At 40.6% G+C, this 13,316-nt stretch overlaps 3 protein-coding genes across 6 annotated transcripts in view; 2 read left to right on the top strand and 1 right to left on the bottom strand.

The window, feature by feature from the left end:
* Positions 1-1,263: 1,263 nt before the first annotated feature.
* On the top strand, positions 1,264-4,248 carry LOC143358248 (uncharacterized). The gene is made up of 3 exons (XM_076795237.1): positions 1,264-1,480; positions 2,376-2,843; positions 2,985-4,248. Exons 1-3 carry the CDS (start codon positions 1,414-1,416, stop codon positions 3,077-3,079), a joined length of 630 nt encoding a protein of 209 aa, XP_076651352.1. The 5' UTR covers positions 1,264-1,413; the 3' UTR covers positions 3,080-4,248.
* On the bottom strand, positions 4,171-10,826 carry LOC143358247 (galactokinase). 4 transcript variants are annotated; one of them, XM_076795234.1, is made up of 3 exons: positions 7,496-7,857; positions 5,748-5,949; positions 4,171-5,330 (listed from the first exon to the last, which is right to left on the bottom strand). In XM_076795234.1, the coding sequence occupies exons 1-3, from the start codon at positions 7,496-7,498 to the stop codon at positions 4,687-4,689; spliced, it is 849 nt and encodes a 282-aa protein (XP_076651349.1). In that variant the 5' UTR covers positions 7,499-7,857; the 3' UTR covers positions 4,171-4,686. The 4 variants fall into 4 exon arrangements, with proteins under 4 accessions (XP_076651349.1, XP_076651350.1, XP_076651351.1 ...); XM_076795235.1 differs by having other exon boundaries at positions 5,748-5,924; XM_076795236.1 differs by lacking the exons at positions 5,748-5,949; positions 7,496-7,857 and adding an exon at positions 10,674-10,826.
* Positions 10,502-13,316, top strand: part of Alk (Anaplastic lymphoma kinase) — a 22,857-nt gene continuing 20,042 nt past the window's right edge. Inside the window, exons 1-2 of the mRNA XM_076795232.1 lie at positions 10,502-10,655; positions 11,101-11,959. The gene's annotated coding sequence lies outside the window, so the exon portion shown is untranslated. The remainder of the gene's footprint in view (positions 10,656-11,100; positions 11,960-13,316) is intronic.

The raw sequence follows: 13,316 nt of genomic DNA, 5'->3' as shown, positions 1-13,316 counted from the left end.
AAATGTGGGCCACAAAAATACATTGGATGATAGGTCTATCCTATACCTCGTCTGTGATATCATCGAGAAAACTCGTCCAATGGCGGAAAAATGATTCCACTAACTTCGAACGCTTGTGTTACCAAATATCCGCATAATCTCGGCAGCTCCTGGCCAGCGCGCTCTAGATCGAATCTTCCTCTTTCGAATGAGCCCTTTACCAGCAAATATTCTCATATACGTACGGAAACTTTCCTCCTGTGAAACGATTTTTCGTCTAATTTTGTCGGTAACGTAGTCACTCTACCTTATCGCGAATGTATTAAAGACCGGGTCCTTAACTCCGTATGCTTGTTGGTATGTGCACCGGTTTTCCCGTGCTCTTTGACGATTGGTGCACTTTTTCCCTACTTCACCGCACCGTGCCACAACAATATGCATATGTACCAGGCGGTCACAGAGTAGATATTCTGATCGATACATAAATTTTAAATGTGAAACGGTGCAGGGGTTGTTTGACAGGAATCGGGTTGCGCGCACATAATTTACCTTGATTTTATGAATCATTCCGCATCGTGCGATTTCAATGATACGGTTTTCCCGTGAATGTTGCCCGAACCGGTTCCTATATCAATTTCTTTTGAAATGGCCACTCGTCGGACAGAAACATTGGCGTACTCCAATATTTCAAGCATTTATACAAAATCTTTCAAACAATCTCCTCGATATCGTTATATTCTTCGTCGCGCTGTATCGCAAAGTTATGAAATGTATTATTAACACTAGATTTACGGGACCTAATATTTTTAATTCACGAATATTCAGATTGCAAACATGGATCCATGAGGAATTATTTAACAAATTGATTTCTCTAGGTATATATATATTATTCAAAAAATGCCTACAGATTTTGATAGATATGTTCATGTTATTTTTATAAGGAAATGTAAAATAGTCATTTTTAGTGCTCCGTAAACCTAGTGTTAAACATATTGGAAGAATTATACGTATCTCACGCTCGACGTATCGCTGCCCACATGGGTGCCCACATATTTTTATGCAACGAAATAGAATATTTAAAAAAGTATATAAATTCAATGATCCTGAGCTTGTCGTTGCCATCCCGAACGTTCCAATGAAAAAGATACAAAGAATACAATATTTTTCTAATAATATCCACACGCCTTTATACCACCGTGCATGCCATCTGGGGAGAGTATTCAAAATGTGAAGTTACGTAGCGTCGCTACTGTCCTTACAGAGTTGTAATTGGTGGAAGCCGAGGCTAGCGACCAGTTCAATTTCAGCAGAAGCTTACGTTGGACGCATTCGTGACTGTGACGTGTCGTGGCGAGAGAGTTCTGTTTGATACCCGATTCTCCTGGAGGGCATACATAAATAGTCGTCGGAACCTGTTTCTATTTGCTCGGAAAAATGAGATTGGTGTATCTATCCTCTATTCTCTTGACTATAACAGTCTGCAGCATTGCGAGTAACAATGGTGAGTGTAAACGTACCGCGCCGTATTGCTTTCCGCGAGTCTATTAACGTTTCGTGTCAAAGAATGTCCGACGCGTATGAGAAACATTTCCCTGTAAAACCTTTCCCCCGTAGTTCGTGGGACTGTTCACACCTGTGAAAAGAGTAACGGTACACGTTTGCATGGCGAGGCGAGGGATACGGGAGAATGATATTCCAGAAATTTTTTTCCGTTCCATGGAGCGACCACGATCGTTTGTTTTGCACTACCCCGTACATGCCGACCCTTCGCTATATCTCGTTCGAAGCGTCTAGAAACACAGATATATCTCATTTAATTTTGTACTTTCGTGATTTTGAATAGCAATTTTTTGGGGAGGATTTTTCAGCCCATTCTGACGACCTTCGACTCTTTTCTACAGTTTTAGTACTATTATTGATTTGTGTAACTTTCATGTTCTACGGTCACGTACACACTATGATATCTTATAGTACGGTCAGTACGAAAGAGCGGCGTTGGTCTGTTGCAACATTTTATAGCATTCCAACGCTTTTAAGAGAATTCTCTTAAAAATTCCTCGAAATTTTCACTTTTTCAAATTGTTATCATTTTATTTGTGTGACATATGTCACGTATTGAAACATGAACTTTTTTCAAGTTACTTTTTTGTAAGCAATAGTTCGTTACGTGGCACGATTTTCTTTTCTTGTGTCCTACCAGTATTACCGAGAAAATACATTCGACAAGTTTAATAAATAAAATAAAAATCAAGCGTTAGATTTTATTTTTACGAAATCCAACGTTAATTAATAGTGTGTATCGTTTTAATTTCTAGTAAAAATATGTACATGATAGATGAAAACAGAAATAATTTTAACTGTATTAACGATGTACAAACTGTTAATTCTTTATACAGCTGCACCAACAAGCGAAGATAAGCCTGCCAATGTTCTGGCAGCAACTACTGCAGTTCCTCCAAAACCTGCAAATGCAGCAAACCTTGCTTCAGAGCCTCAAGCTACTGTAGGTACAAGTGGTATAAATAGTACTATACCACCAGTCAGTACTAGTATTCCTGGTGGTGTTAATACTACTATTAAATTTGATACCGACAAGGCGACCACTCCTTTTGCCACAAATACAACAACCAAACCAGCACCTACGGTTCTACCAACAACAAAAGAAACACCAACTCCGACTGAAAAAACTACTGAAAAACCTACTGAGAAACCTACTGAAAAACCTAAAACTAGTAGTGTAGAACCATCTACCACTACTAGTAATCACACTACAGTTTCACCATCTGTTACAACAGCGATTCCAATATCAACAAAGGTGGCTCCACCTCATAAGGAACGGCAGTTTGATGGTCTCAGTTTCATAGGTAGGCATTTCATATAGATTCTTACGTCTAATCACCATTTTTTAAAATTAACTTGCATTCAATTCACTTGAAAGATTAATTTCAACCATTGTTCAAGAAAAAACAATATCATATTGTATCATACGATTTCCATTTTTGTAGGTGGCATCATTCTAACCATATCTTTGGTGGCAATTGCTACATTCTCCTACAAATTCTACAGAACATTGAACGAAAGAAACTACCGTATACTATGATGTTGAGGCGGTCATCATCTCAAAAAGTACCATTCTTTGACAACTTAAATGCAGTTATTTGAACTGAAAACTATAAATTTTATTATTCTATAACAATATTGCGTATTTTTATAACGCACTTAAGTGTTGCGTGGTTTAAGTGCTCTTAGTAATGTGATGTGCAAAAAAGCGAGTTCCGTTTCTTTGTACCAATTACAAAGACAAATTACATGTATTACAGTATTCTCAGTCTCTCAACAGATTCGCACGCGTATTGTGATGCGAATGCGAATGCGATTGCGAATGCGATTGCGAGAACGAAAAGCTAATAAATGTGAAAGGCTGAAAAAGAAGGAGAAAGTACAGAACCTAAGGGTGTAAGAAAGGAAGAAAGCGAGAGAGAGAGAGAATCTGAACGATACCGTGCGTACGCGCAGTTCGCGCATGAATGTTGACGACCAATCAAACGTACATTCCATTAAGAAGATTAATTCGACGAAATAACCATCTGCATATTATTTTCCATTAGATTTCGTGAAATATATATTTTATTTTCACCTTTTTTATTTTCTTTACGAATACGTACATGATACGTAAAAAAAAATATAAAGGTTACATTAGCATAAGAATATCAAAATGTACACAGATATGAAGGTTCCTATGTGTATATTTATAGAGAAAAGAAAAACGAAACAAAAATAGAGAATTAATTGGTTACGGCAGAGGTATCGGCGAGGATGAAAAAGGACATTGATTTCAAGGGTTGAAAGTATTTGTTATTCGATTGCACGCTGTCGTTGTCGCGAAGATGATATTTAGCTTTTAATGTCTGGCGATAGCGACGACGGGGTTCCGCGTCATTCGAAGATACATGACGTTCGTGTGTATAAAGTATAGTCGCTCCTGTGAACGGCTTTATCTTGTAATAACGTCCACGCGGAACCTCCACGGAATTCATCAGTGAGATGAAGCTTCGGAATCTCGATCTTTGTACCTGTTGGAACACGTAGGTATGTAATGATTGACGAAAATTGAAACGGTGTTTCAGCATACTACGGAACGAATACGCTGATCAACATTTTATTGTAAAGGATAATCGAATAACGTTACGGTTTAGTTTATGCTGTTGTTCTCTTTTTTTTTTTCTTGTAAATCATAAGTTGAGAAGTAATAAAACATTATTATGAATAGTTTCTTCTCGATAGTACATATTTTGTGTTGCCGAGGCGACGAAGGAGACATTTACCAACACGAATGCGGATGCGCCGCTGCCACGGCTAATAAAACTTGCTCCCAAAACATATTCCGCAGATTCCAGCGTGGTCATGACACGTTCAATATCGTCTGGTAAAACGTTCAAGGACTTGCGCGTGTATTGATAATTTCTCCACAAAAGTTTTCCTGCAATATTCATGAAAACAGTTCATTGGAAAATTCCTTCGTTCATTGGAGAATAATTTGGAATGAATGCGTGGTACTTAAACAAAAAAAGAAGTTTGGAAACATATTTAAAGTGAGAGACACAATTTACTATTACAAAGAAAAGTATATATATAAAAGCCTAAATAATATATCATATATTGGATGTAATATTTTAACAAGCTATGTAAAATATTTGCTTATATGGATTATACAATATTAAAACTATGCAATGGGAAGAAAAAGATAACAAAACAATTTGTGTGACAATTGCAATTGTTTGACATCCTACCCAGCTTTTTCCATCGCTTCGTTTGTATGGCTTGTATCATTTGTGATGTCCTCTTATCTTCATTGAGTATATTCTCGGTCAAGGTCATCGTCTCTTCAGAAAAGAGGCGTTCCATCATCGAAGCGCCTTCCGGGTTATTACGCCATCGTGACTTCGTGTTTTTGATAATTAAGATCTCTTTCCGACGCGACTCGTCTAAACGATACTTGGACGATTTCCCGACGTCGAAATTAGGAAATTCGATAAGAACCATTTCCGCGTCGACCGCCTCCGAGAAGTCGTAGTTGCTGATGGTCAGGGATCGTGAACTGAACGCGATTATCTTATCTTCGTTTCCGATAATGGAAATCAAGGAATCGGCAATACGGTGGTGTTGACATCCCGAGGCCAACCTCTGGGCCAAATAGCATATCAGCGTTTTTTCGAGCACGTTCGTTGTTTGCGTATTCGTGATTGCCTCGAGAAACGTGTACATTGCAACGACCAGGGCGGAACTGCTTCCGAGACCGCATTTCACCGGCACCGTGGAAACGATCACGATCTCAAACCCCGGGACATTCACTGTTATCATTTACTCGGTTCAATTATTTCGCATAGATTTGAAGCATTAGCAGTAAATAGATTGCGGATTTTTATGTAAAATAATAATTGTTTCCATCAACCCCTTGTCGTACTTTTTAACACTAGGTTTACGGAGCACTAAACGCGACTATTTTGCATTACTTCACAAAAACAACAAGAACGTGCTACCCACATTTTTAGCAATATTTTAAAAATAAATTTGCTAAATAATTTCTTACGTGTGCATCCTTAGAATCTTGATAATATTAAATTAAAAATATTAGAACCCGTCATTTTGACGGGTCACGGTCTTCGTAGATTCGCGATAAGGTAGAGTGACTACATTACCGTCAAAAAATGGTTTTACGTGGCTCAAGTTTTCGTCGTTAAAGTCTATAATGGTGATTGGATGGATACCTCTTTTGGCCTTGAAACATTTTATTGTCCCTTTCAAGTACCGAACCCATGACGGTTCCTCCATGGATATCTGGAGATTTTCATCGTTCATATAAAACTTGTACGTATTCTCCTCGGCGAATTTGTCCAAGAGGGTTTTCACGTGACACCATTTGTTGTCGCGACTCCGCTTGCCAACTATCAACGTGACAAGTTGAACGGCCTGTTTTATGTCAAGACAAGATAATCGAACACATACAGGCTGTCCCATTCGATGCTTTCCACGCATTTATTTCCTAAACTACAGCACGTTTCAAAAATACGTTTCGAACAAAATCTACCCTTATGGGGATGGTCTTACGGTGGTCACAAATCTCTCTCTTTCACACGGGATTCGTTCCTTTTTTCATTAACATATTATATGTTAGTCTCCCAAAGTCGTGAAAGGTTCGTTTAACACCTACCTTTGGTAATGTTTTTGAAGTTGTTTAATATCCGTTAGCCTAGATCTGAGAATCTTCCGGAACGTTTAACACTAGATTTAAGGGGCCCGTCAAAACGACGGGTTCTAATATTTTTAATGAAATATTATTAAGATTCTAAGGATGCATACATAAGAAATTATCTAGCAAATTTATTTCTTTGGGTACATATTATTTTAAAAATATTACTACAAATGTGGGTAGCACGTTCTTGTTATTTTTATGAAATAATGCAAAATAGTCGCTTTTAGTGCTCCGTAAACCTAGTGTTAACGAAGGTAAGTCTTAAACGGCAATGAGTGATCATGAATGACCTTCGAAAGCATAATAGGTCAATGAATTCGTTTCGGAATAGGCTGCATACCCATTTAGACGAAAACATTCTTCTATCTGGAAAAAGCAGTGATCGCTTTGAAATTTTGGAAGCGACTTGGAAATGACTTGTGACCACCGTGAAACGTCCGTTCCGAAACAGCGTAGGATTGATTCAAAACGTTTCTCGAAATGAGCCGCAGTTTGAGAAAAAAAAATTGCGTGCAGAGCTTGAAATGGGACACCCTGTATGCGCGCGTTGCTGCACGTTTCTGTCGTGTATTATGATTGTAGGGAGTGCGTATTCCGTTATCATAGAAGCAAGAGGTGGATTTACGATAAACACCGTGCTTCAATGACGTTCCTTGTTTAGCGTTCACGAGGCATCGATGGCGAACATCGTTGGAGCACCGTTACCAGTGTTGGCAAACACTTTTGCACAACTTCCTAGTAACTGTACAGGGTGTATAAAAATTATATGTCACGACCACCATAGCGTGATTCTACAGCTCTGGATCGGTGGAAATCTGTGAAAAAAATGCACCGCAAAATTCACCTTGACCTTGGAAATCAAGGTCAAAGTGTCGAAAAATTTTCTTTTATTGTATCGTATAGTACTCATCACTCAAATTTTTCGACACTTTGACTTCAATTTTCGAGGTCAAGGTGAATTTTGCGGTGCATTTTTCTCACAGATCTCCATCGATCCGCAGGTGTAGAATTTTATACACCCTGTACAGTTACTAGGAAGAAAGTAAAAGTAAACAAAGAAACATAAATAATTTCGCTGTCCCGAATTTAAACGGCCAAACTGCAAGGGCTCGATACGTATAGGATAAGCATAGGATAAAGTCGTTGCACTAACTCTGGCTTTACGATACTTGCAGAACGACCGATGCGATTTCCGTTCCGTACCTTCCGCGCGAGCATGATTCGCATAGCCACCCTGCGTGTAACAGATAAACTTTCACGTACCATGGACAGCGATTTACTTTCCGTCAGATTTGTACACTTGCCGGCTATAGTGAGGCATCCAGGTGCGTACACCGCGCACGTAGGAAAACCGCCATAACTTTGAATAAAGTCCTGCTCGGCTTGGTTCAGCAAAACATCGACATCGGGCGTTTTTCGAATCTCGTCGCCATAGTCGTCGTCCAGGTACGGTCTCAGCAGTTTCTGGTAATCCTCGAGGAACTGCTGCGGACGAAGTTTTAGCGAATTACTTTCGCGAACGCGTCTAAATCGTTACGGCGTTTCGCTCGTTTCCGCGGAACTTTTACAAGAATTCGGACAATGCGACACGCGACGATTTCTCACGGAGCAATACGCTCGGCTACGGGGGAGAGAACGGAAGTTTTATTCTAATTTTTCTGCCGCGCGAACAACGTGAGAGCTCTTACTTTATTGTTCGATAAATTGCCAAGCGTGGAAGAGGCACACGCCGCCGTGCGGATGTTACGGGATTTATTGTTCGCAGCGGAGAAAGCCATCCGAACGGAATCCAAAATGTTCGGGACAAACGGATTTTTAATTTGACACTTCCGGCACGTTTGCCGGGGAGGAAAAGGAAAAAAGTGAAAAGCTCCCTAGGCGGCGTTCTATTTTTCTCTTTTTTCTTTTTTTTTTTCTTTTCGTTTGTCTCTGCCGTCGCGGCGAGCTGTCACGTATTTAATCTGCGCGTCGAACGGAGACGAGAAATCTTCGAACGATTTCCTTGTTTGCGATCGTGGCCCGTAAAAATCAAATCGGCCGACGTTTCCCGCGAATTCATCGGAACGTTATCGTTCGCGATGCTTCGTCGATGATGAAACGCTTTCGAAACGTTCATGAAACGTTCGCGTTCGCACGTTTTAGGAAATCGAGCCGAGCTCGAATTTTTTCAGGAATTCTGCCCGCCGCTTGTGGTTATGTAAATATTGCATACTTTCTTGGAGAGTTCAGCTGCTTATATAACTCGGTTAACACGTTCACTGCCATGTCGGTCGTGTATGGCTGTTCTTTGATCGAACTTAATTGATTTTGATCGTGAAATAGTCGAATGTATCTCCTTGTTATTATGATGTTTAGTGTGCAGAACGGTCAAAGAAGTTATCGCTGTGATTATTTTTAACTTTCGAGTTTGCGATTCGTTAATTAGATTATTTGGATGGGGTCGGTTTTTGATGGAGCTGTGGTATTTTACTTATGTACATATTATCGAACCTTACAAAATTTGTATGAGTTGTGTTATGTAATTTATATCAATATATGAAAATTAGTTATTTATTAGTGTTTAGCAAGCGCTCTTTAATTGTATAAATTTAATAATATTCCAAGTAAATAACAACAATTGGAAACTGAACGAAAAGAGTATATTTTAAAATTGGTTCTCCCTATAGTTTAACCCTTTGCACTCGAGTGGTGACTCTGAAGCACCGCTAGAAATTGTTGTGGCATTATTTCAAAGAAATTACAAAAAGTATTACGATGTATTTGCTACATTACAAAATTTGTATTTAACAGATTACTAAGCATTTACATATTATATGTGGAAATCGGATCAGTTTCGTATGAATAAAATGAAAATATTCTAAGACGAAAGAAAAATTTAGTTTTAGAACGAAAATAGCGCCGACGTCAAAGGGTTAATAATGGCAATATTTGAATTGCATGGAGTAGATACAATGTTATTAAAGAAAGAGAAAAAATGTGAGAAGAAAGGTGATAAGATATAATAAATTCTTGTACTGAAACCCAAGGCTGTTCGACATGGCAATATCCTTCTACCGGTGGCGTCTGCGTTGCTGGCGATAGTATAACGGAAATTACTGGTGTATGGACACAAAAGAACCATACGCGGCGTGTGGTTATTCGTAATGTATGATAATAAGTCATACGTCAGGAACGTTCACGTAATTATCACAGCGTGAGGTTCCGAGCTTGTTCGAGATACGTGAATTATGCAAACTGCATCGAAATAAATGTAAGCAAAAATTCCACGTAAAGACAATATCTTAATCTCTGTGAACATAAATCGAAAAATATTGTTAATAATATGCAAATTGCGAAGAGCTATCGTAATGTACTGTATATGTACTTGTTTGACGATGATATAATTAACGTATTTGCATCATATTGCAGACAATTATGTGTGTATTATATTGCAAATTTTATCAATTCGAAGCACATTACATTGTTCGTCATTCTAGTACAGTAGTTACAAATTTGTAAATATCTGCAAAATCTCGGCAGCCCTGACCAGCGACAAAATATTCTTATACAGGGTGTCCCGGGTTTTAATGGACAAACTTGGGGAGCATATCCTGCAAGTGGAAATAAGAAAAAAATGTTATTTGAAGTTTGCTCCGAAACGCTTTATTACAAAGTTATAAGCAAATAAAGTTAAAATTGATGACTTTACTGAACGTTGAAAGGTCGAACGTGTTTATCTTATTTGTCTATTCGTGTCATGTTTACTATTTTGATATGATTTGTTGTTAATGTTAAAAACCAGTTAGATCAAGAATACGTGGTGGAAATGCCCGGAGTGTTTTCAAATGAGGAATACGCTGATATTCATTTCATCTACGGATTTTGTGCAGAAGTTACTTCGTGCGAAGAATATCTCCGTTGCTGAAATGCGACAAAATAAGGAAGAAATTTATTCTGTAACAAGCTCCATAAAAAATCGACGTCAAGCTTGTATCTGCGCCAAAGGACGACCTTTCAACGTTCAGTAAACTAAAATCGACCGTCATCAATTCTAACTTTATTTGTTCATAACTTTGCAATAAAGCGTTTCTAAGCAAACTTCAAATACTTGTAGGATACAAGTTTTTAACCCCAAGTTTGTCCATTAAAACCCGGGACACCCTGTACAACGACGAAAACTCGAGGCACGTAAAACCATTTTTCGCCGGTAACGTAGTCGCTCTACCTTATCGCGAATCTACGAAGACCGGGCCGTTAACGTTTCTCATCGACGGGAATCCGGCTACATGGAAGAACCTGGTGGAGTAAGTATGCAGTCGACGTGTGATAGCGCGAGGGAACGGGTACAGTACGATTCGATTCAGCTAAAAAATCGAAGAGCGAATTCCAGGGACCGCGGGGTTGGCGCGTTGGTGGTCCGTTTCGGGAGAAAATAGGCGCAGCCGTGAGTTAAACTCTCAACCAGGGGCGGAGTCCCTGCCCTTCGTCAATAAGAGCATGCTCTCTCTCATATCCCTTTACTTCGTCTTTCTGGTCCCCACCTTCGGCTCCCAGCATCCTACCACCCTTCATCCTCATCTACGTTCATCTCCCGTACGCTCTTCTCAATCTTCCCTTCCCTCCTCGCGTAATCAGTCGCCTCCCGTTCTTTTTTCCCTTGCACCATTTTCGTCCCCTCCTCCCCTATTAAATCACATTCTTTCTCTCTTTCCACCGGCGACCACTCATCTCGCTCTCTTTCCACCCTGTCTCTCTTCCCTCGCGTCTTACTCCCACCCTTAAATTTCATCTCTCTCCTCTCTCTCTCTCTCTCTCTTCGTCTTTCTCGCGGACTCGTCGGGCCGAGCGTTTTTCGGGTTCGCGAAATATAACGGCGACACGTTTCGCAGGGAGAGACGGGTGGTCTGCACGGTGGATGGTGGATGCTGCGTCGGCAGCGAGTTCGCCGAGCGGACCGGAGCGGACACGGGAGCGCGGAGTCTTGCAGTCGGGGCTCGAATATGCGCCCAAGGTGAATCCTGATGAACGTATCATCGATCGGTGGTTGCTGAACCACCCGCCGCGCTCGGTCCACGCGTGTACGCGCAAAGAGACGCGCCGCGCCGCGACGCTGCCCTGCGAGCGGTCGCCGCGTTGCTGCTGTTTGCTACTGTTGCTTCCGACACCTCGAGCATTCGAGATTTCCCGACTGAAACGGAAACCATTCGCCGAGGGGGGGGATCATCGTTCCCGGCACCGGCGGCATTGTCGTCGACCACCGGGACATACATAGCTCCGCGGGCCAGCAGCGGATCGAACAAGAAAAAAGGAGGGACCGGGGTGGCTGGAGAGAAATACAGGGTGGGAGAGAGAGAGAGAGAGAAGAGTAGAGAGGGGGTGAGAGGCGACATTTATCGATTGTCGAGGTGAGACGAGATACGGGACCTACTGGATTCGAGAGTGCGAGATCCTCCGCCGTGACAGAATCAATTTGCGTGGTCCACGCGTCCCGAAATCATCCGGATGACTCCGAAACCGGTGATCTGCGCTGTCCGTTCCCTCGGCTGATGGTGGTTTTCGGTGGACCGGGCGGACTCCAGCCGAGGGTGACAGATGACAGAGAGAGAGAAAGAGAGGGAGAGAGAGAGAGAGAGAGAGACCGACGCGGAGAAAGTGTGTGATCGGTTGATATAATGCAGTTATTGTACGTTGTGATCTGATGACACGTTTCCCGGGGATATCCATCACCGATTGGCACACCTGATCGATGTGAGTACCATTTTTCTGTTGCACTTGTTATCTTCCCGCAGCTGATCTTCGGGAGAATGGCAGGATTTCGTCGAGAAACAACTGTAGATTCGACGAACCTCTTCGAGAAGGTTTTCAAAGGTGATATTTAAATGGAAAAGCGAAAGATTTCGAGGAGCTCGTGAGGGCTGTTAGGCGGAGAAATCGAGGGCATGGTTGGCCCAGAATTTCTGAACGCAACTGTTCCGCGTTTGACATTTATCAAACGTGATACGCGCGCCCCGGTGCTTGGAAATTGCGAGAGAAAGGCGGTTTATTACACGTTCGGGTTATCGTCGTTGAAACAGACGAGGCAGGAAATATTGGCTGCAGCATGGTTTATCAAAACTCGATATCTCCCGCGGCTAATGCCGAAACATGGTTCGAGCCATTTCGCAGTCGGCGAAAGGCATAATTTTAGGTAATGGGCGGCACGAAAAATGCGTAAACAACACCTGTTCGAAGCGGTTTCGCTCGTATACTTAGTTTTTGTTGCACAGCTATTCGACAGATAAAGGAGGAATGCGAAAATTGTATATATGTGCGGTAACAGGAAGATTAAGTGACTTTTTAGTGAAATATTTACGATTAACAATGCTCGGGGTAATTTTATTCGTTGAAACTCTGTGAATTCGTTCATTTGATCATTGCATGAGGAATTATCGAATGCCCTAGTGACGTCAGAAGCGTGAGCTTTTATAGCGATGTTTTCGACTGCTCTTCTTTTTCTGTATTTAGGTATTCCACTGTCGTTGAATTAATAATATACTTGAGATAGGACGATACATAGATATTTTTGACGTTAATTGATTGGTCTGCGGAAATATTGTTGCAGCACTTTTCCTGGAAAACTTTTTCGCTAATGAGGATGTTAATGACGTTATATAACTGCAGCTAGAATTGTGTAACGACATTGTCTATGAGTCAAGTAAAAAGATTAAAGGGTTTTCGTGTTCACGCGGAAAGTCAATGCTCCAGTTAATTGGATTACGGTACTTCATAACCTTAATTAGAGATTGTATGTTTGCTGAGTGGATACGCAAGTTTCAGGAGTGTACAACCTTTTGAAATCGCGACGCTGCTAGATGAAATGATCTTTTTTTTTTTAATGGAAAATACAAATTCACAAACTTCACAAACTTTTTATTTTGCATAAAGATTCGGAGTCTAGCGATTACATTGTAAACTGTGAATATTTGCGCAAATGTCTACATTTATAGCTGATGGACCATCTAATAAAATTCAAAGTTAAATAAATAGAGATCCATAATATTATATCTCCATAATAATTATATATCAGATCCATAATAATTATATATTATAATATTCGTGAATTTCG

Source organism: Halictus rubicundus, chromosome 10 (assembly GCF_050948215.1).
Source record: "Halictus rubicundus isolate RS-2024b chromosome 10, iyHalRubi1_principal, whole genome shotgun sequence".
Lineage (NCBI taxonomy): Eukaryota > Metazoa > Arthropoda > Insecta > Hymenoptera > Halictidae > Halictus > Halictus rubicundus.
The sequence above is the reverse complement of the archived record's forward strand: the minus strand, read 5'-3'. Positions and strand labels throughout refer to the sequence as shown.

Bases quoted from the DNA above. Each gene is read 5' to 3' on its own strand.
- LOC143358247 (XM_076795233.1), bottom strand. From the start codon at position 6,015: ATGCGTGGAAAGCATCGAATGGGACAGCCTGTATGTGTTCGATTATCT. The intron at 5,331-5,747 runs GTATCCATCCAA...AAATGATAACAG, and splicing joins ATGTTTCAAGGCCAAAAGAG to TGAATGTCCCGGGGTTTGAG.
- LOC143358248 (XM_076795237.1), top strand. From the start codon at position 1,414: ATGAGATTGGTGTATCTATCCTCTATTCTCTTGACTATAACAGTCTGC. The intron at 1,481-2,375 runs GTGAGTGTAAAC...TTCTTTATACAG, and splicing joins CAGCATTGCGAGTAACAATG to CTGCACCAACAAGCGAAGAT. The intron at 2,844-2,984 runs GTAGGCATTTCA...CCATTTTTGTAG, and splicing joins TGATGGTCTCAGTTTCATAG to GTGGCATCATTCTAACCATA.